Here is a 23,686-nt window from a genome sequence, read left to right as displayed (position 1 = left end):
GCTCACCTACATCACAGCAACTCCAGATGCAAGCTGCGTCTGTGACCTACACCGCAGCTCACGGCAATGCCCGATCCTTCCCTAACCCACTGCAAAGGCCAGGGATCAAACTGGAGTCCTCATGGGTCCTAGTCAGATTTGTTACCGCTGAGCCACAACGGGAACTCCTACTTACTTATATTTATTTAAAAAAATGTTTAACAGGTCACCTAAGCTTATTTCCAATCTTATAAAGGCTCAAATGCAAATTTCCCTAGCCAGCCCAATTAACATGGCTCATGTAATGGACAAGTTCTTATTTGAGCAGCTTCCTTTCTCCAAAAAGTACCCCCAAATGGATCCCCACAATTAAACCTGCAATTAAAGCCATTCCATTTATAAAAAAACTTCATTTTGGGGTTTTTTTGTTTTGAATTATCTTCTATAAGAGATGAATAATTGGCACTTGAAACTGAAATAATAAGAAAACTTCACAGTTTGTCAATTTCTGTCTACTTTATCCTTACAGAGAAAAGAATGCCATTAACAACAGGTCACAATTTTAAAGTTTTGTTATACCTTTCAATTTAATATAAAAATAATTCTAGCTTAAGAAGTTCCCATCGTGGCTCAGTGGTTAACAAATCTGACTAGGAACAATGAGGTTTTGGTTCGATTCCTGGCCTCGCTCAGTGGGTTAAGGATCTGGTGTTGCTGTGAGCTTCCCTGTAGGTCACAGAGGCGGCTTGGATCCCGCGTTGCTGTGGCTCTGGCGTAGGCCGGCGGCTACAGCTCCGATTAGACCCCTAGCCTGGGAACCTCCATACACCGTGAAGCCCTAAAAAAGGCAAAAAGACAATAATAACAATAACAATAATAATAATAATTCTAGCTTAAGAAGCATTCATGCATAATTCTTCCAGATTTGCTTTTCCCACAAATAACATACACTGTTTTTTTGTTTTTTCCAATTTATAGGGCCACACTCTTGGCATATGGAGGTTTCCAGGCTAGGGGTCAATTGGAGCTGTAGCCACTGGCCTACGCCACAGCCACAGCAACTTGGGATCTGAGCCACGTCTGTAACCTACACCACAGCTCACGGCAACACCGGATCCTTAACCCACTGAGCGAGGCCAGGGATTGAACTCGAAACCTCATGGTTTCTAGTTGGCTTCATTAACCACTGACCCACGTCGGGAACTCTTAACATACACTGTTCTATTAAGAGCCACTGAGGTAACAAACTTACCTTTCAGAATTCTCAGTTTTGAATAATTCTGGCTCAGCTGTTTTTACCAAAACAATCACCTTTCACAATTTTACTCTGTATGTCAAGAGAGTTAAAGAAATAGAGTGATGCCTTTTTTTCCCTTTTTTCAACTTTAAGACGTATTCTTTTTTTTTTTTTTTTAGCTGCACTTGCAGCATTTGAAAGTTAATGGGCCATGGACTGTAAATGCACCAAAGCAGTGACCCAAGCCACAGCAGTGACAATACCTGTTCCTTAACCCACTGAAACACCAGGGAATTCCCGGAGTGTTGATTTTTTTTAAGTTTATAATAAGTTCAATTCATCAATAACAAGGAGTCTAAGATATAAGGAAGCTATACTGAATGGTTCCATACTGCATGATCAGACAGACATCCCAAATATTTGTCTTGAAAATGACTCGATAACTAACTACAAGCATCACTGCAAATACATTCCTTAGAATTCTCAATCCAAGAAGTCCATCTTTATTTATGAAGGATAACACTTTTATATTTGAGTACTTACTTTCTATTTAACTGGTTAGGTCGCTTGAGAACTGCAACTGGTTTTCTCTGCACTTCATTTTGTCTCAGGAGGTTGGCCTTCCTTTTTAATGCTGGAAAATATCGTTCTATATTCTTTGAGAAGGCAAGAAATTATGTTAATTAGGTTGCTTTGTGCTCTATGCCCTACTACAATAAATATTTCAGAGGAAGAATGGACAGGGACTGACCACTGCTTAGATGTACAGGTTATTGAGACAGAGAAACTAAAACAAATAGTTCCAGTCTAAGTGACTCAAAAGATGACCACATTATAAACACGTGCAACAACAACAAAAAACAGTTCAAACAGAAAAATGAATTTCTTTTACTTTGGGTATGTTCAGTTTGGGCACTCTGGGGGATGCACATGACTCTGGAGCACAAGCTCAGAAAGCCAGATGTAAATTAAGGAACTGTTTATGTGAGTAAGATTTTTCATAGTAAGTAAAGGGATAAGAGAGCCAAGTTCCAAAACAAATGTATGAGGATGAAAAAAAGGAGGCTGTGATAGCAAAGAAGCCTGAGTTGACATGATTACAGAGAAAATTAGGAATTAAGAAAACTCAATGTCATAGAAAATAAGCACATGAAAAGTCCATTTTTCTCCCTCCATCTATATAAATTCAACCCATCATTAAAACCTAATTCAGGTTTCCTTATTTTCCATTAAGTCTTTTCAAAACTCTGGCAATATGGACTGTGTCTTTTAATTCATATGGATTCCTTTATATTTTCAGAACATAAGAAACACCCCATAAATATCGATCCTGTTGCACCACAGTGGAAATGCCAAAAATTTTTAATTGCTAGAAAATGATCTGTTTCACAAGTACCAAATTCGATCCTGTTCAGACATTAATCTATATACAAATTAGGGTTCTTAATCAGTAAATTTCAAACCATACTTTTTCCAAACTCATTCAAATTTTGAATAAATGTATTTTACCATTCAGTTATACTTAGTATTCTATAATTTAACTTCCATCTTTTTTCTTTTGTCCACACCCTTGGCATATGAAAATTCCTGGGCCACGGATCAAATCTGAGCCTCAGTTGCCACACCACCAGACCCTTAATCTGCTGAGCCACAGAAGGAACTCCGTAAGACATTCAATTTTCACAAATTTTTTTTGTCTTTTTAGGGCCGTGCCCATGGCATATGGAGGTTCCCAGGCTAGGGGCTGAATCGGAACTACAGCCACTGCCCTATGCCACAGCCACAGCAACAGGGGATTCGAGCTTCGTCTGGGGCCTACGCCACGGCTCACGGCAACAGTGGATCCTTAACCCACTGAGAGAGGCCAGGGATTGAACCTGCATCCTCATGGATACTAGTCAGATTCGTTTCCACTGAGTCACAACGGGAATCCCCAAATTTTCAGTATATTTATTTACCTATTTATTTTTGCTTTATAGGGCTGCATGTGCAGCATATGGAGGTTCCCAGGCTAGGGGTTGAATTGCAACTATAGCCACCGTGGCCTACACCACAGCCACAACAATGCCAGATCTGAGCCACATCTGTAACCTACACCACAGCTCATGGCAACACTGCATCCTTAATCCACTGAGTGAGGCCAGGGATCAAACCCGAAACCTCATGGTTCTTAGTCGTATTTGTTTCTGCTGTGCCATGACAGGAATTCCTTTTCACTATTTTTAAACAACTCAAAAGACTACCACATGTGGTAACTTAAATTTTTACTGGCGGTAGTTCTGTGATAAAAGTTTTAGAGAACAGCTGCTGCTGACAGCAGAACTGAAAAGTTAAGGGGTAATGACAGTTGTCTTTAACCAATCAACCAAGCAACAGTTGTGTTTAAGATAACTTGAAGAAATGAATATCCTGAATTTTTTCTTACAAATATATTACTTCCATAATCAGAGAAACAAAAAGGATTAAAAAAAATAGAAGGGTGAAACATTAAATTCTTTGGTGGCTCAGACTTACTAAACATAAGTTAAAGAAAAACCATTTGTGAAACTATTTTAAGTAATACTTTACTTATTAGCCAATTCAAAAATTACTCATTGAAATGTAAACAAAAATTCAGCTAAGGTTTGAAAAGCAGTTAACTTCTGGTGGGTAAACAACTGTTAACTCTAATTAAAAATCTCAACAAGGGAGTTCCCGTCGTGGCACAGTGGTTAACAAATCCGACTAGGAACCATGAGGTTGTGGGTTCGGTCCCTGCCCTTGCTCAGTGGGTTGACGATCCGGCGTTGCCATGAGCTGTGGTGTAGGTTGCAGACGCGGCTCGGATCCCGTGTTGCTGTGGCTCTGGCGTAGGCCGGTGGCTACAGCTCCGATTCAACCCCTAGCCTGGGAACCTCCATATGCCGCGGGAGCAGCCCAAGAAATAGCAACAACAACAACAACAACAATAACAACAACAACAACAACAACAAAAAAAGACAAAAAAAAATCTCAACAAGGAAACAAGTACCCACCCAAGGGAAATGAAAACCTGTATCCATACAGACTTACAGATGATGTTCACAGCAACACTATACACAATACCCAAAAAGTAGGGACAACCAAAACATCCATCAAATGGTGAATGGATAAACAAAATATACCATATCCATATAAAAGAACATTATCCAGTAGTAAAAAAGAGATGAAGTAGTGGAATTCCCATTGTGGCTCAGCGGAAATGAACTTGACTAGTATCCATGAGGATGTGTATTCAATCCCTAGCCTTGCTCAATGGGTTAAGGATCCAGCACTGCTGTGAGCTGTGGTGTAGGTCACAGACGCAGCTCGGATCCCACATTACTGTGGCTGTGGCACAGGCCAGCAGCTGTAGTTCCAATTTGACTCCTAGCCTAGGAACTTCCATAGTCCCTAAAAATCAAAAAAAAAAAAAAAAAAAAACCTTTATTGATAAAAACCGCTAATCATCATCTGAGCCTCTGGTGACTTGTAATCTTTTTGCAATAATTAAAGATAACTGATCACAGAAAGTTCTCATTATGCCTCAGCCCTAGCGAGCACAACTAGTACCCATGAGGATGTAGGTTTGATCCCTGGCCCCGCTCAGTGGGTTAAGGATCTTGCATTGCTGTGAGCTGTGGTGTAGGTCACAGATGAGGCCTGGATCCCAAGTAGCTGTGGCCATGACTGTGGCCAGCAGCTGTAGCCCTGATTCAACCCATAGCCGGGGAACTTCCATATGCCACAGGAAGGAAGCCCTAAAAAAGCAAAAAAATAAAAATAAAAATCACTGACCACAGATCATGATAACAAATATAACGATGAAAGAATCTGAAATATTGCTAGAATTACCAAAATGCACATACACACAAAGTGAGAAAATGTTGTTGGAAAAACGACATCAACAGACTTGCTCAATGTAGGATGGGCACAAACCTTCAATTTGGAAAAAACACTGTATCTGTGAAGCACAATAAATCGAAGTGCAGTAAAACAAGGTATGCCTGTACATGAAATGTGCAGAAAAGGCAAATTTATAGAAAATCTACAGCAGGCAGATTAGTGGTTACCTAGCGGCAGATGATGGAGTAATGACTATGTGAATGGATGTGAGATTTCTTTTTTAGAGTGATAGAAAAGTTCTAAAATTAATTATTTCAATGACTGTTAAACTCTGATGATTTTTTAAAATTCACTGAATTGTACACTTAAATAAATTTTATAGTATAAAGTATGACCTGTTAAAACACATACACATACACTAATCTATTTAAAATCTGTACACACACACACACATACAGGGGAAGCCAGGAAGCTGTAAAAAAATTATGTATTTGAGAATGTGAAAATTTAGGTATTCCTCATGAATGAAAATCATTTAGTTATTAAATTTTTTATTTAAGTCCAAAGTACTACATTAAAAAATCAAAATATTCAAATAAAATGAATATTTTATCTCTCCAGCACTTTCAGAGAAATATTAACACAAATAAAGGAAAAGGATTTCTTTCTTCTTTTTTTTTTGCTTTTTAGGGCCACACTGACATATAGAAGTTCCCATGCTAGGGTGGAATCAGAGCTACAGCTGTTGGCCTACACCACAGCCACGGCAACACAGGATCTCAGCCATGTCTACAACCTACACCAACAGCTCAGGGCAACACCAGATCCCCAGCCCACTGAGTCAGGTTGTTGAATGAATGAATGAATCCATACTAGTCAGATTCATCTCTGCTGCACTACAATGGGAACTCCTTCTTTTTCCATTTTTGGCCACCCCAAGGCATGTGGAGTTTCTGGACCAGGGATCAGACCTCAACCACAGTTGTGACCTAAGCCGCAGCTGTGGCAATGCCAGATCCTTAACCCACTGTGCTGGGCTGGGGATCAAACCTGTGTCCCAGTAATCCCAACTCTACCGATCTGATCCTCTTGTGCCAACAGAAGGAACTCTTCTTCCTTTTTTAACTGAAGTATAGCTGATTTACAATATTGTGTTGGGGAGTGCCCCTTGTGGCTCAGTGGTAACAAACCCAACTAGTATCCACAAGGACTCAGGTTTGATCCCTGGACTCGCTCAGTGGGTTAAGGATCCGACACTGCCATGAGCTGTTGTGTAGACTGCAGATGCGGCTCAGAGCTGGCATTACTATAGCTGTGGCAAAGGCTGGCAGCTGCAGTTCCAACTGGACTCCTAGCCTGAGAACTTCCATATACTGCAGGTGCAGCCCTAAAATCAAAACAAAACCAAACAAAAACCCAATACTGTGTTAGCTTCAGGTGTACAGCAAAGTGATTCAGTTATATTTATATTTTTCAAATTATTTTCCCTTATAGGTTATTATAAGATACTGAATATAGTTCCCTGTGCTATAGAGCAAATCCTTGTTGCTTATTTATTTTATGTAGCATAATTTGTATCTGTTAATTTCATACTCCTAATTAATCCCTCCACCCTCCCTTTCCCTTTTGATAACTGTAACTTTGTTTCCTATGTCTGTGAGTCTGTTTCTGCTTTGAATACAGATTTATTTGTAAGGAAAGTGTTTCTGACTCAGGATTACACTTCATCCTACCTTGTCACTTAGAGGTGGTCTATTCATAGGACTAATTCCTTTTCGAATTCCAGTTGCTTTCCTAGCTGCAAGGCCAGTGATAATGCCATAAGGACGTCTCTTCCCAGGCATCACTCTTCCTCTACGGCTCAGACTATTCTTACCAAAACCTGTAGGATAGGAGGGAAAAAAAAAATCAATCTAAGAATGCAACTGAGTGGTACACAGGGCACAGGATATTCTATTTTTTTTTTTTTTGCTATTTTTTTGGGCCGCTCCTGTGGCATACGGAGGTTCCCAGACCAGGGGTCGAATTGGAGCTGTAGCCACTGGCCTACGCCAGAGCCACAGCAATGCGGGATCCGAGCCGCGTCTGCAACCTACACCATAGCTCATGGCAATGCCGGATTGTTAACCCACTGAGCAAGGGCAGGGACCGAACCCACAACCTCATGGTTCCTAGTCGGATTCGTTAACCATTGCGCCACGACAGGAACTCCAGGATATTCTATTTTTTAAGCAGTGTGGCATACACAAAAGTTTTTTCATTTATTACTACTTATATAAATTTATATTATTATATTACCATTTATATACACCTCTTTAAAATTACATAAAATATTTCATTTTTAAAGAGGCAATAAGCTGCACTGGAAAGGGTACTGTTGCTGTCATGGACTACAAAGGACTAGAGGATTCTCATATTTCCCCCCAGCTATCCTCTTGGCATTTCTAAACAGGATGGCCTCAACTTTCACTATGCAACGTGGCAGCCACTAACAACATGTGGTTATTGAGTACCTGATATGGGACTAGTCTGAATTGAGATGTAACAAAATAATATAGACTATTTCATTAATAATTTTATATTAATCTTATGTTACAATGATATTTTGGAAATACTAGGTTAAACAAAATATATTAGTAATATGTGGCTTACATTTTATTTGTTGGATGGTATGATCTAGAGTGGAATCACTACTTCATCTATTTACTTACTATGTGGCAATTTGACTTATTTTTCAAATTCTATTTATTTATTTTTGTCTTTTTAGGGCTGCACCCTCAGCATATGGAAGTTCCCAGGCTAAGGGTTGAATCAGAGCTGCAGCTGCTGGCCTACACAACTACGGCAACACTGGATCGGAGCCAAGTCTGTGACCTACACCACAGCTCGCAGCAACGCTGGATCCTTAAGTTACTGAGCAAAGCCAGGGACTGAACCCATGTCCTCATGGATATTAGTAAGGTTTGTTACCGCTGAACCACAACAGGAACTCCCTCAATCTGACTTATTTTCAGTCTGATTGTAGTCAAACTGCTTTTGCTAAAGTTGGCAGTAAGCTCCAAAGGATATATTTTAATCTCTGTGACTTCTGACATTACTGACTTTGCTTTGTTATCATGTATCTTACCTATTCACTATTTAAATACTTATTTTCTAATTTTGAAAAACTACACTCACTGCAGAAATCTTAGAAACAACATATAAAGTACAAAGAAGAAAATAGAGATAACTACTGACATTCTATGTTTTTAGAAAAACTAGAGTTTTTTATTTGTATACATATATTTAAATTCAAGTTGTCATCGTTCTTTTGTCTTTTGACTTTTTAGAGCCACATTCACAGCATATGAAGGTTCCCAGGCTAGGGGATGAATGGGAGCTGTGGCTGCAGGCCTACGCCACAGCCACAGCAACTTGGAAACTGAGCCGCGTCTGCGACCTACACCACAGCCCGTGGCAATGCCGGATCCTTAACCTACTGAGTGAGGCCAGGGATCAAACTGCGTTCTCATGGATACTAGTCGGGTTTATTAACCACTGAGCCACGACTGGAACTCCTCATTTCAAGTTAACACTTTCAGTTTTAACTGTTTTTAAGCAACTCACAAGACTACCAACGTGAGATAATTCACATTCTACAAATCTATAGTACCAAGTGCCCAGAAAGTGGACTGTGTCAATCTTCTAGTAACTACATATTGTGAATATCAATCCCGTGTCTTTAATATTCATACTAATCATTTCAGTTACCTTTTTTTTTTTTGGTCTTTGTCTTTTTGAGGGCCGCACCTGTGGCATATGGAGATTCCCAGGCTAGGGGTCTAATCGGAGCTGCTGCTGCCAGCCTACGCCAGAGCCACAGCAGTGCCAGATCTGAGCTGTGTCTGCAACCTACACCACAGCTCACAGCAACGACGGATCCTTAACCCACTACTGAGCAAGGCCAGGGATCAAACCCTCAACCTCATGGTTCCTAGTCGGATTTGTTTCTGCTGAGCCATGACAGGAACTCCCCTTTTTTTCTTTTTAAGAGCTGCACCCAAGGCATATGGAGGTTCTCAGGCTAGGCTTTGAATAGGAGCTGCAGCTGCTGACCTATACCAGAGCCACAGCAACACAGGATCCAAGCCCATCTGTGACCTACACCACAGCTCACGGCAATGCTGGATCCTTAATCCACTAAGCGAGGTCAGGGATCAAACCCATGTCCTCATGGATACTAGTCGGGTTCATTTCTGCTGAGCCACAATGGGAACTCCTTAGTTACTTCTAATGTTACACTATTATAAATAACATTGCAATAACACTATAGATAACATTTTATACACATCCATTATTATTTAATATATAAATCTTCAAAGGTCAAAATGCTATAACAAAGAGTAACACAAATTCTTAACAATTCTGATTCGTATTACAAAAAAATGCCCTTTAAAATGACTATATTTTTTAAAATTACCAGGAATATAAAAGTGCCATTTTACATTTCACTCATTACTCTGCATATTATTCTTTTTAATCTTTATCACTTAGGATTTGAAAAAAAAATTGTCATATTTGGTAGTTTACTAGTGAAAATGAACATTTTCCATATATTTTTTGGCTATCTGTATTTCATTCACAAACTGTTACGTTCATAAATCAGTTTTCTAGGGTAAAGTTCTAAGTTCCTTCAATGTTCTGACAGAGTTACTTTTAATTTATAATTTATTTTCCAAGAATTGACATTTTTACAATATTCAGGAACATGTTAGGTCTTTCCACTTATTCAAGTCTTCTTTTGTCACTAAACTGGCTCAGTAAAGTTTCAAGCCTTTTCTCCCATAGGTCCTGCACATTTCTCATCAAAGCTTATTACTAGGTATTTCTACACGTTTGTTGCCGATCACAAAAAAAGATCCCTTATCTATTAATAATTTTCATACTGTCATTCTTATGATTATAGAAAGCTATAATTAAAAGCTATAATCAAAGGTATTCTGATTAACACCTTTTTATCAGCCATCTCACTGAATTCATACTAGTTCTAACAGTCTTTCAAATTATTTTCTTGAGATTTCTGAGTGACAACCGTTATCACCCACAAATGATATTGCCTTCTCCCTCCCGATAATTACACCTCAATTTCTTTTACTTTTTAATGCAATGGCCAAAAATTCCAGAGAACTATACTAAGTAACAACTGATATTGGGCAGTCTTATCTTAATTCTAATTCAGAGGTGGGAGGGAGAAGGCTATCCTTAGAATGGTATCCTATAGAATACTATACCTGCAATACAGTAACAGGTCTTCCAACCTGCTTCATAGTCAAACTAAATGAAGTTAAAATAGTGTACTGTAGCATTTGAGGACTATTGTTTGTGATGAGTCTCAAGTCATAAATAATCTGTCACTCTCAAATATATCTAATTCCAGAATGCTTTTGTACAGTACCTATTTTGAGACCAGAATTCAACAAGACAGTTGGAAAACCATAATGTTATCATGGTTGAACCATTTACCAATTTATTGCCTTTCAGCTCTCAATTCACTCTTTACTGCCTCACTCCTGTTACTGGAACATATCTTGCCAGCTGGCATGACGATAAGCTTTGTCAGCAGGGGGCGCTGGAGGGACTCTAGAAGAAGAAGGAGCTTTTCTTCCAAGTTCCAATGTGCACCTCAAGGCTTGTTCCTGTGACATAGGACACCCAGTGGCACTCATTATCCCTCCCCCACAAGCTGAGACTATTGTGAAGCAAGAGAGACACCTAGGGCACAAAATCTGAGAGTGAGTGATGCCTTAAATTTTAGGCCCTAGGTATCTATCTTGGTCTAGTCCTAAGGCATCACTCTTAATTCTGGCCCTGCTCATCCTCCAGTGAATTTAAGCTGCATCACCCTACAGATCACTTCCCTGTGAATTCCACCAGCATGGCAACTGAGTATGGTTTGAAGTTCTTGCAGATTTGTTCCTTTCTTGGGTGCTATGCCTCAGCACTAAAGTTACTGATTTTATTACTTTTATGATCAGCAAAAAACCAATAAAGATACAATTTTTTAAATATTAAAATCAAATTTTTGCTACTCTATATGTGATTTCCTTCTAGAATTGCAACCAAATGAGGATTAAGCATGTTGAGGAAGCCTGTATGTTCAAATTAAATCTACAAGTACTTGCTCTTTTTATTTGTATTAAATAATGAAGCAGCTACCATTAACTGTGCTAGGCAGTTAATGAACAGAACTTAATAAAGTTGATGCTTACACTTTAGTTTTGCAAATGAGCAAAGTGAGGCAAAGAACAGTGACTACTCAGACATCACAGTTAGAAAATGGCAGAGCCAGAGTTCCCATTGTGGCTCATCGAGTTAAAAACCTGATATGGTGTCTGTGAGGATGTAGGTTCAATCCCTGGTCTCATTCAGTGGGTTAAGGATCTGGAGTTGCTGCAAGCTGCAGTGTAGGTCACATAAGCAGCTCAGATCACGTGCTGCTGTGGCTGTGGTACAGGCCTACAGCTGTAGCTCCAATTCAACTCCTGGCCTGGGAACATGCATATGCCACAGGTGTGGCAGTAAAAAGAAAATGGCAGAGCCATGATCTAAGTGCAAGCTTGTGTAGCTCGAAAAATTAACACTTTTCTAAACTTACATACATAAACTAGAGAATAACAAAAGGCAGAAAACAATCTATGGTATATTTCCAAAGAGAAAAAAACAACTATTGCAGAAAAAGCAGGCTCTGAACTAGGTTTCACAAAACAGGCAAGAAGTGAATAGGGAGAGACATAAAGTAACAAGTACAAAGACAAGGGCAACCACACCATATTGAGAGACAATCTAGGAAAAAGGTAAGAAATGAATGGATGTAGTGAGCACAAATCAGAGGGCTTTAAATAGGGATAAAGACTACCTTTCACAAGAAATGGGGGAGGGGGTTGTCACAGAACTCATGATCAGGTTATTTCAGTCTAGAAGTATATTTTACCCTGAATAGGAGAAGGCAGTTAAGGCCATTTCAGATGCTATCATAACACTCAAACATAACATGATAAGGTACTGGGAGAAGAACAAAGATATTTGAAAGTACTCCAAAAGAATTAATGAATTAGTAGAGCAAAGAGAAAGTTTAAAGAGAGGAGAAATTCACTACCATACCAAAGTTTTAAGCTTAAATGAAAAAGATTCATGAAAAAACCTCATTAACAAGAATAAAAGTAATTAAAAGGAGAAAAGCATGGGATAGAATTCTATTCCTGGGTGCCTTTTATCTCTGTTATAATCATTGTTCCCATACTTATTATCCTTTCTACCATCTTTTCAGTAGCTTCTTCTCTACCTTCTAGCAAATCTAGATCATTCGTTCCTCCCCCCTCCTTTTCTACCTTTGAACAAACTTGACCAGGCCCTATCTCAGTTTTAACAATGGTTTTATTTGGTAAAATTAATGGTTTCATTATTACACTTCATGCAATGGTCTTTCTCAGTTATCATCGATTTAACCCCTTTAGTAAGTTCTCTTCTGTCTTTCCAGAGTAACTTCATTCTCATTACTTCAACTACTACTTCTCTGAAGATCCTTGCACATTTCAGCACCACTACAGCATCAGTGTAACACAGGCCATATATCAGAACCCCATACAGAGCTTGAAAAAAAATATCCTAGGCCCTATTTCTGCAGACTCTGGTTCAGTAGCAGTGGAGTGCTGCCAGAGCATCTGTCTGATTTATAAAGCTCCATAGTCACAACCAAGGTTGAGAACTAAAACTGGACACAAGAATTTTCATCTTTGCTTTGAATCCTTAGCCCAATCCCTTCATGAATTTTTTTATACACACATCCACTTGTCTCAATAATTTCCGTAGTCTAATCACTTACATGAAGATTTGAGGGATTTTCTGGGAAATATTATATCACAGAGTGTATGCAATCATGTAACTGGCTCCTTTCCAAAGCCATTTACAAATATTCCCCTGTATCTTCTACCTCTAAAAGAAATACCACCTTGTTTTTTTGGGGGGTTTTTTTGGTTTTGTTTTTTGCTTTTTAGGCCGCACATGGAGGCTAGGAGTCAAATGTGGCCTATGCCACAGCCACAGCAACTTGGGATCCAAGCCTCCTCTGAGACCTACACCACCGCTTACGGCAATGCCAGGTCCTTAACCCACTGAGCAAGGCCAGGGATCAAACCCACATTCTTATGGATCCTAGTACGGTTTGCTAACCACTGAGCCATGAAGGGAACTCCAAGAAATAACCATTCTTAAAACTTTTTGGTCTCAGGACCTCTTTACATTCTTAAAAATTACTAAGGACCCCAAAGAGTTTTTGTTTCTGTGGGTTTATGTTTACTGATACTTACCATACTGAAAGTGAAAACTAAGACATTTAAAAACTTATTTTATTAAAACAGTAATAAACTCACTATATGTACAGCAAAAATTTTTCAATGAAAAATAACTATTATTTTCCTAAACAAACAAGAATATTTATTAGGAAGAGTAGCACTGTTTTGCATTTTTGTAAATCTCTTTAGTGTCTGGCTTAATAGGAGATAGTTAGATTCTCATTTCTGCTTCTGCATCTAATCTGCTTAATTATTTTACCATGTACACTTTGGATAAGTCCACTGCATATTCATGAGAGAACAGACAGAAAACATAAGACAATCATGGACATGGAGAACAGACTTGTGGTTGCCAAGGGGAAGGGAGAGGGAGTGATAGACTGGGAATTTGGGGTTAACAGATGCAAGCTATTGCCTTAGGAATCGATAAGCAATGAGATCCTGCTGTATAGAATTGGGAACTGTATCTAGTCACTTATGATGGAGCACGATAATGCGAGAAAAAAGAATGTATACAAGTTATGTAACTGGGTCACCAGCTGTACAGTAGAGAACTGACAGAACACTGTAAACCAGCTATAATGGAAAAACAAAAATCATATAAAATAATAAAATAAAGAAAAAAAATTTAAAATAATCAGGAAAAAAAAGACTGAAAACACAATTAATGCCTTAGCATTATTATAAAAATAATTTTGACCTAATGGACCCCTTTAGTCTCTGGACAACACTTTGAAAACTGCTGATGTATAGTATTCCACTTCTGAAGGACATTCATTCATACAAATATTTATTGAGTGACTAAATTATATTTTAGGCACAGAACTAGGAAGATTTTATTCACTTACTTGTTCAGCCATCAAAAATAAATTATTTGCAGGAGTTCCCGATGTGGCTCGGTGGTTAACAAATCCGACTAGGAACCATGAGGTTGCGGGTTTGATCCCTGGCCTTTACTCAGTGGGTTAAGGATCTGGCATTGCCATGAGCTGTGCTGTAGGTCACAGACGCAGCTCGGATCCCGCATTGCTGTGGCTGTGGTATAGGCCAGCAGCTGTAGCTCCCATTAGAACCCTAGCCTGGGAACCTCCATATGCTGTGGGAGTGGCCCTAGAAAAGGCAAAAAGACAAAAATAAATAAATAAATAAATAAATAAATAAATAAATAAATAAATAATTTGCTAAGGGCTCTCTGTGTTATTTGTTCTCTACCTCCAGCTAACATACTCACTGACATTACAATGCAGAAATCTGAACTTTCCCTAACCAATCAGAGCTTAAGACAATCACATATCTCTTTGAACATTCAATGACAGCAGCAGCTGTTCTATTTTAGGCCCTGTCATATGTAAGTGGAGATCATACAAGCTCAAATTCAATCTTAGGAGATCCTAAGCTGTCCCTAGGTATCATTTAGCTCAAGGCTCAGATTATAACCCCTGTAAAAGCAAAGTTTTTCTGATCCTTCGTGAACCAGATCCTATTTCACCTTATCCATTAAATAATCACCAATTTTTTTAGCACAAAAATCCCTATCTAAAATCCTACAGTACAACTGATATTTCTCTTATATGACATTTCTCAACTCTGCTTTATACTTTATCTCTGTTACCAGAAATTGCTTGAAATAAAAAAGTCCATCTTTACATACCCTGACAACTGGGTCCATTCAGAACATTTATCAGGTATTTAACATACAATTAATAAAAATAAACATACTTCTGGCTTCTATGAACTCTAATATTATTTTAGAACAGTCATATATAAAATATGTTACACTGAGTAGCATTTATAAGAAACTTTTATATAAATCACTGGAATTAATTTTCTATAGGTAGATACCTCACTTGGGTTCAGCTATGAAATTATTAGTGAACAATTATTAGGGTCTAATCTTAGTAACAGACGTGTTGACAATATGTTGGCGTATTAACTATTAAACAGAATTAATTATGTTCAACTCACTGGAGATTATTTTTTGTATTTTAACATATAGGATAAAAATCAACTTAGGAATTAGTTTTTCAAACATTTTTCCATATGCGTAAAAAAGATCTAGAAGTTTTAAAAATCTGAACAAATATTTATTCTAAAATGATGATGTAACTACTAAAAAAATTAATGAGTCATATCTAATTAATAGCGTTCAGTTACTCCATAAGTCCATTTTGGAACTAGATGTTATAAATAAATAAGCTTCTAGCTTACCAAAAATAACTCTAGGGAGTTCCCATTGTGGCTCAGTGGAAATGAATCTGACTAGTATCCATGAGGATGAGGGTCTGATCCCTGGCCTTAATCAGTGGGTTAAGGGTTCCAGCATTGCCGTGAACTGTGGCGTAGGTCACAACAAGGCTCAGATCTGGCATTGCTGTGGCTGTGGCACAGGCTGGCAGCTATAGCTCAGATTTGACCCCTAGCCTGAGAATTTTCATATGCCACAGATGTGGCCCTTTAAAAAAAAAAAAAAGCAAAAATAACTCTATGTAGAGTCCAAGATCATTAGATTACATCTAAAGCATTTAATTCAGTGTCACCTTTAGAGGATATAACAAATCCTAAAGGTCCTGGATAACATGATAAATAATCTATAAGTCATTTTCCATGCAGAACAGTAGTCTCCACATATTTAAAAGGTTTTCACATAGAAAAGGGAGTTTGCTTCCTGTAACTCTGTACAATTATCAGGAAGGCATGATTTAATTCATATACATTTTTTTTGTCTTTTTGCTATTTCTTGGGCCGCTCCCATGGCATATGGAAGTTCCCAGGCTAGGGGTCTAATCGGAGCTGCAGCCACCGGCCTACGCCAGAGCCACAGCAACGTGGGATCCGAGCCGTGTCTGCAACCTACACCACAGCTCCTGGCAACGCCGGATCGTTAACCCACTGAGCAAGGGCAGGGACCGAACCCGCAACCTCATGGTTCCTAGTTGGATTCGTTAACCACTGCGCCACGATGGGAACTCCTGATTTAATTCATATTAAGGGAATTTGGGGGAGTTCCTATCGTGGCTCAGTAGGTTACAAACCCAACTAGTATTCATGACGATATGAGTTGGATAACTGCCCCACTCAGTGGCTTAAGGATCCAGCGTTGCCGTGAGCTGTGGTGTAGGCCAGCAGCTGCAGCTCTAATTCAACCCCTAGCCTGGGAACTTCCATATGCAACAAATGCAGCCCCCATATAAAGAAGCAAAAAAAAATAGTAATAATAATAATTTTGTAGTAAAGAGTGCTATCCCCAGTAATGGATAAGTTATCTTGTGAGGTGGTATGCTCTTTCACTGAATTTATTTATTTATTTATTTATTTTTGTCTTTTTGCCTTTTGTAGGGCTGCTCCCAAGGCATATGGAGGTTCCCAGGCTGGGGGTCTAATCGGAGCTGTAGCCACTGGCCTACGCCAGAGCCACAGCAACTCGGGATCCGAGCCGCGTCTGCAACCTACACTGCAGCTCACGGCAACGCCAGATCGTTAACCCACTGAGCAAGGGCAGGGACCGAACCCGCAACCTCATGGTTCCTAGTCGGATTCATTAACCACTGCACCACGATGGGAACTCCCACTGAATATATTTAAGCTGGAGTTACAGAGTCATCTATCAGACTGTTAAAGAAATATTCTAACTGGGAAGGAGATTAAGACTTCATAATATGTAATATCCTTTACAAATCTACAGCCTTAAATATAATATAGACTATCTACCGTTACTAAAAAAGACTTAAAGTTTTTAAGAAACCGTATTATCACTTGTTTAATATAACTTGAATTTTTACCAGATTTTAAGGTTAAACGAAATCCTGAGAGAAGAAAAAATATAAATTACAAAGGGTAAATTTCCTCCATGTTTTAAGTATGTACCAAAGATAGCATACTACAAACCCACAAATAACTGCTCTTTATTAAAGCTTACTTGCAAAACTTACCAGAATTCTGTTGGATCCCCCATCGTACTCTCATTCTAAATTGTCGGGTACCACTTTGCTGGAGTCTCCTATTTAGTCTCGGGAAATTCTGCTTCTTTCCTTCCTTTCGATTCAATTTGATGATATCATCTGTGACAGATGAAATGTGAGGATTTTAACTTAATGAATCAATTACTCAGTCTAATTTTCTAGTTGACAGACTTCTTATGTCCCTAATTTCTTTTCTACTTTGAAAGCACTTCCATGAGAGCATAATAAAACTAAGAACATAAAGGCTCTAAATCAGTCAATACAATTGGAGTACTAAGGAAAGTTTTTATAGGAAAAGTTTAAAGCAACAGCCCAAAGCATATCCACTAATTAAGACTGCTATTATTCATAGTATGTCTTTCTCTGGTAAGTGTAAATAAGCAAAAGCCTATTTACAACAATTACTCATACTTATTTTCCATAATTAAAGAAGTCTCCAGTTTTTAAAATAACCACCCTTCAATAAAACCACTGGAGGAGTTCCGTGATGGCTCAGCAGAAACGAATCTGACTAGTATCCATGAGGATGCAGGTTTGGTCCCTGGCCTTGCTCAGTGGGTTAAGGATCTGGCATTGCCATGAGCTATGGTGTAGGTATAGGCCAGCCGCTGCAGCTCTGATTTAGTCATAACCTGGGAACCTCCACAAGCCGAGGGTGTGGCCCTAAATAAGACAAAAAAACAAAAAACCATTGGCAATCAAAAAATAAATCACTCAAGTCTTTTATTACAGGAATCCTTTCTTACATATTACTACAATACCTCACTCATCTGTAATCTTTAAGACTCTAAATCACAAATATTCACATTATGTAATTTAAATCTCCTCAACGTAGTTTATTATTTTTCTTGAGACCAATCCTTCAACTAAAAAAAGGTAAAGACATTCAAAAAGCTTTTTACAAAAATACAGAGATTTCACAAGTAGATGCAAGAACATGTTAAATTCTCAGTGATCTGAAAGGGAATAGAAAGACGCTACTTATAAAACACTATTTTCCTTTAACTGTGTTCTTATTCTTCATCAGAAGTCTGAAACCTTTTTTTTCAGGGCTGCACCTGCAGCATATGAAGTTCCCATGCTAAGGGTCCAATTAGAGCTGCAGCTGCCTTGCCTATGCCACAGCCACTCCTGATCTGAGACTCTCTGTAACCCACACCACAGCTCATGGCAATGCCAGATCCTTAACCCACTGAGGGCGGGGACTGAACTCACATCCTCATGGATACTAATCGGGTTCATTAATGCTGAGCCACGACCAGAACTCCAGAAGTCTGAAATCTCAGAGCCATGAGAGTACCCCCTAAAAAAGAACTTGAGCTGGGGAACCACTACAAAAAAAGGCAGAGTATAATTTTGACTAACCAGGTTAATTTAAAAAATAGAGCATCAAGAGTTCCTGTCATGGTGCAGCAGAAATGAAACCAACTAGGAACCATGAGGTTGCAGGTTCGATCCCTGGCCTCGCTCAGTGGGTTAAGGATCCAGCGTTGCCAGGAGCTGTGGTGTAGGTCCCAAACGCAGCTCAGATCTGGTGTTGCCATGGCTGTGGCGTAGGCCAGCAGCTGTAGCTCCAATTAGACCCCTGGCCTGAGAACCTTCATATGCCAAGGGTGTGGCCCTCAAAAAAAAAAAGAAAAAAGAAAAATTAAAAGAAAAAAAAAACAGAGCATCAGAGAGTATAAACTTAACTGAAAAATAAAAGTAGCAAAGCATATTAAATATAAAATTATGCTTCATATTTAAACATTCTATTATCTAAATCCTCAAATTAAATGGAACTACTATGGACTTCCTGCTGTGGCACAGTGGGCTAAGAACCTGACCGACGGTTGAGAGTTTGATCCCTGGCATAGTTCATTAAGGATCCAGTGTTGCTGCACCTGTGGCAAGGTCGCAGATGCCACTCAGATTCAATCCCCGGCCCAGGGTACTTCCAGGTGGTTATGTGCCATGGATGGGGCCATAAAAATAACTTTTTAAAAAGATGGAGCTACTATGACAGAGAGGATTTGCAATTTAAAAGAAAAAAAAAGGTTTTACCTAATCAAGGAGTAGATAGAGTAGGTATCAAAAGAAAAAAGATCCATTATGAGCTACTTGTATAAAAAACTAGGGATAGGGAGTTCCGTCGTGGCGCAGTGGTTAATGAATCCGACTAGGAACCATGAGGTTGCGGGTTCGGTCCCTACCCTTGCTCAGTGGGTTGACGATCCGGCATTGCCGTGAGCTGTGGTGTAGGTTGCAGACGCGGCTCGGATCCCGAGTTGCTGTGGCTCTGGCGTAGGCCGGTGGCTACAGCTCCGATTCGACCCCTAGCCTGGGAACCTCCATATGCCGCGGGAGCGGCCCAAGAAATGGCAAAAAGACAAAAAAAAAAAAAAAAAACCTAGGGATATATACATGATAATGATTATAGCAGTAACTACTAACAGGATTGTTCTGAAAACATGTATTTACTCAATTCTCACAACCCTATGAAATAACTATAATACCCATTTTCAAATTAAGAAACTGAGCCACAATGAGGGCAGCTATAGATAATCCTGGTAGATAATTCCATACGAACATTCATATACATCTAATAGAGCCACAATTTTAAACAAAAAAATTATATTCTAAAACCTATGCAGACCTGATAAAATAAGATATTCACAAAGTATAATAATTGTCTAAAATAGATATTTCTTCATCCTATCTCTGAATTCTCCAAAAAAAAAAAAAGGCGAGGGGGTGGGGGTGGGGGGGCACACACCTGACAGAAGGCTGATAAGTTCATAAGGGAGTAAAGAGACCAAACCCTATTTCAGCTATCCATTGAACTTCATTTCTAACTTCAAAAAGAATTATCCCTCAGTTTTCACTTGAACATCCTAATCACCAAACAAAAAACTTAGGGGAAAAAAGAAAAAACTTAAGAAAGTTAAGAAGTGCATTAGTTATGAAATACATATTTAACACTTCCTTCATCTATAGCCCAGTGCTCTAGAGCCAGATTGAAATCCTGACTCCAGCACTTACTTGTTTTATGACTTTGGGCAAGTTATTTAATTTCTCTTTGCCTCAGGTTTACAAAATGGGAAAAACGACAATGGGAAGAGAGTGTATGTATGTAAATATAGTGTTTATTTTGTACCAGGTACTGTTCTGAGCAGTTTATACATGCCTATTGACTCATTCAATACAGCAACCCTTGGAGGTAGATTAGCACTGTTATTATCATCACCTTTTTAGAGATGAGGCACTGAGAAGTAATTTGCCCAAGACTACTACATTCCTACTAAGTGGCAGAGGCAGAATTTGAACTGAATGTGATTTTTTTTTTCATCAGGAGTATATACCTCATAGGGTTATCATGGGACTTAGTCAACACATATAAAATGCTTATTCTGGAGTTCCCGTCGTGGCGCAGTGGTTAACGAATCCGACTAGGAACCATGAGGTTGCGGGTTCCGTCCCTGCCCTTGCTCAGTGGGTTAACGATCTGACGTTGCCGTGAGCTGTGGTGTAGGTTGCAGACGAGGCTCGGATCCCACGTTGCTGTGGCTCTGGCGTGGGCCGGTGGCTGCAGCTCCGATTAGACCCCTAGCCTGGGAACCTCCATATGCCACGGGAGCGGCCCGAGAAATAGCAACAACAACAACAACAAAAAAGACAAAAAAAAATGCTTATTCCACTGCCTGACAAGGAGTAAGGACTCAATAAAGATTTGTACCACACACACACACACACACACATATTTGTCTTTTGCTTTTTTTTAGGGCCGCATGTACAGCATATGGAGGTTCCCAGGCTAGGGGTCAAATCGGAGCTGTAGCCGCCATCCTACACCACAGCTCAAGCAAGGCCGGATCCTTAACCCACTGAACAAGGCCAGGAATCGAACCCGCGTCCTAGTGGATGCTAGTCGGGTTCGTTAACCACTGAGCCACGACGGGAACTTCTCGTATTATATTTTTTCTTGACCTTAGTTCAATAGATTTCTCATTTCTTCGGAGGTCTTTAGGAATAGGCAAGACTTAAGGTCAAACCTATGATTTCTGATGATTTGCTTGATTTACACATTGGGTTCTAACTTGTGGCAATCATAGAAACCAAGAGTTCTTGAATTTTGACCAAGAAGTATGCAGAAAAACCACAAAAAAAAAAGAAAAGAAAAATACCGCCCTCGGAAAAGCCGGGTACTTTTCAAATATCCGACAAACCGACAAACTGGAGGCCACAGAAAGGGCAGGCAGAGCTAATACATCAAATCCATAACCTAAATTCCGACAAAAACGGAATTACTTTAAAACCAAGTAAGCAAACACAGAAGACCGATGCCTCAATAGTGTTAGGCCTAAATTTTTAATTGAATCGCCAGTCTTCCTACTTTTCACCTAATCACCACCATACCACCCCACTTTTCTAGATTCTACGCTTTATCTGGTTTCCCCAACTCTGGTTTTCGTTTCGTTCTGCGCTAACGTGCTAACTTGGAGGCCTGGCTGGGGAGAACGCGCTCTTCTAGGCACTGCCTAATACCCCACCTGAAGGCCTTCCTAACGATCGTTCCTTTCCGTCAAAGCGCCCGTCAGAAACGGCCAAATCTCGGGGCGTCTTTAAGCTTCTATTTGGCGCCAGGCCGTAGGCCCGGGCGCAGAAAACGCCCAACCAGCCCATCGCTGGAAGCACGGATTTAACCGAACCAGCTGGGCTCTCGAGCAGCTTTCCTCAGAAAGAATGGCTCCGTCGGACCCCTGCCTTCGCCCACCCCCCTCCCCCCCGCTAATGCCCACAGTGCACAAGCCTGAGGTGAAATCTGCCGGTTTCCCTCACAAAGAGCCGGGGTCACCCGCGAGTGGTAGCGCCCCGCCGGGGCGAAGAGGGTCCGCCCCCCTCGACGTTCCCAAGCTCAGGGCCCGAAGCGCCCCCCGCCCCCTTCAGACACATCTCCGCCGAAGGGACACTCCACCCCCAGGCCCTCAGGCTCGACCCCGACACCAGCGAGCGCTCGCCGGGTTCCCCATCAGCTCTCTCTTGGTTCCGCCCACCCGCAAGAAAACTCGATCTACAACTGCGGCCAACCGCCCCTTCCCCCACCAACCGCGGTACTTGGATCCACCCACACCTCCCCCCGCTCCAACAAGGTCCGACTCGGCTCCTCACCCAAAGACATATCAATTTTGTCGAGGTTTTCATTGCTCCGGGCTTTCGGCGGCGGTGGCGGGGTCGCCGCGGCCCCCATTAACCGGGTACCAAACCGGTTCATGGTTAGAGATGTCGCGTAGGAGCAGTCAGCGGAGAAGGCCAGAGGCTGAGGCCTGTCACCTCCCACTCACGCACGCACGCAGACTAGCTGCACCGAGGGAGTGCGCACGCGTGCCGCCGGCGTCCTCCCCTCCCACCAGCGGCCGAGGGCGGGGGGAGGAACCACAGAGATGAGCGGCGGGCGAGAGCGGCCCCTTCCACGCGACTCGCGCCTAGCGGCTCTTGCCGGAGGGGAGGAAACCTTGCAGCCGCTGCGGTGGCCACTAGCCAGCCAGCTGTTTCGGCAGTTCGCCGTGCTACCCAAATTATGTTGGACCCTGAGCGCCTCAGAATCACATGCCTTAAATGAGATCATGTTCCTCTGTGCCCTTCGAGTCCTTCCTGCTACGGAAATGCCCTCTAAGCTTTGGTACACACGAATGTTCACAACCCACTGCAATGCAGCCTCGGAGGCAAAACAGACCCTGCGAGTGTGGATGGCAGAACTGCGTTCTAGTTCCCCTCTCCCTGGCCAGCTCTTCTACCTGCAGCTTGTGGAGTCGCCACGTCTGGACACAAAAGCAAAGACTGCACTGATAATTCTTGCGTCACCACACTAATAAAAGTAAATGCTAACGTTTCCCATATCTGTACCACTTCTCAGCTGGCACTCTCAAAACATTTGCATGGTACTGGCTATCTTAATAAGACCTCACCTTCCTTTGGGAGAGGGGTAAGTACTTCTGTTTATTTGGCTGCGTTTTTCTCTAATTCATTTGCGTTGAGAATTGATAGGAAGATTCTTTTTTTCCCCCTAATCATCTCTTTAGGAAAATTTCTTAATATTTGATGAATTCCTGCATAACAACTTTTTCCTCCTATTGACAAAACATGATATTCCCTGTCTTCTTACCTCCTTCTCCTCTAAAGTAACCCCGCTTGTGTGGACGTATTTTGGTTATATCATCCTCAGAGGAGCTTAAATATCTAAGACATTTGCATCTTGGGAAAAAATCAGGGACAAGTATTCTGTTCATTTAGGAATCTCTGCAACCTTCCCCCTCTCCACTTCCTAAAATTTCTTTTTGCGTAGAAATGAACCAGTGACC

The 23,686-nt window shown here is 40.5% G+C and overlaps 1 protein-coding gene across 3 annotated transcripts in view; it reads right to left on the bottom strand.

The window, feature by feature from the left end:
• Window positions 1-22,690, bottom strand: part of FYTTD1 (forty-two-three domain containing 1) — a 38,845-nt gene extending 16,155 nt beyond the window's left edge. Inside the window, exons 1-4 of one of the 3 annotated variants that reach the window (XM_047790192.1) lie at window positions 22,497-22,689; window positions 17,319-17,447; window positions 6,793-6,941; window positions 1,760-1,872 (exon numbers count right to left, since the gene is read on the bottom strand). In XM_047790192.1, coding sequence (XP_047646148.1) covers window positions 1,760-1,872; window positions 6,793-6,941; window positions 17,319-17,447; window positions 22,497-22,599 — 494 coding nt within the window. In that variant the 5' untranslated portion in view covers window positions 22,600-22,689. Of the gene's footprint in view, window positions 1-1,759; window positions 1,873-6,792; window positions 6,942-17,318; window positions 17,448-22,496 lie in introns of all 3 variants that reach the window. The other 2 variants (XM_047790200.1, XM_047790210.1) reach the window with 2 other exon arrangements.
• Window positions 22,691-23,686: the final 996 nt, after the last annotated feature.

This window comes from Phacochoerus africanus, chromosome 1 (assembly GCF_016906955.1).
Source record: "Phacochoerus africanus isolate WHEZ1 chromosome 1, ROS_Pafr_v1, whole genome shotgun sequence".
NCBI classification, from domain to species: Eukaryota; Metazoa; Chordata; class Mammalia; order Artiodactyla; family Suidae; genus Phacochoerus; species Phacochoerus africanus.
This window is presented reverse-complemented; position numbering and strand designations above follow the sequence as displayed.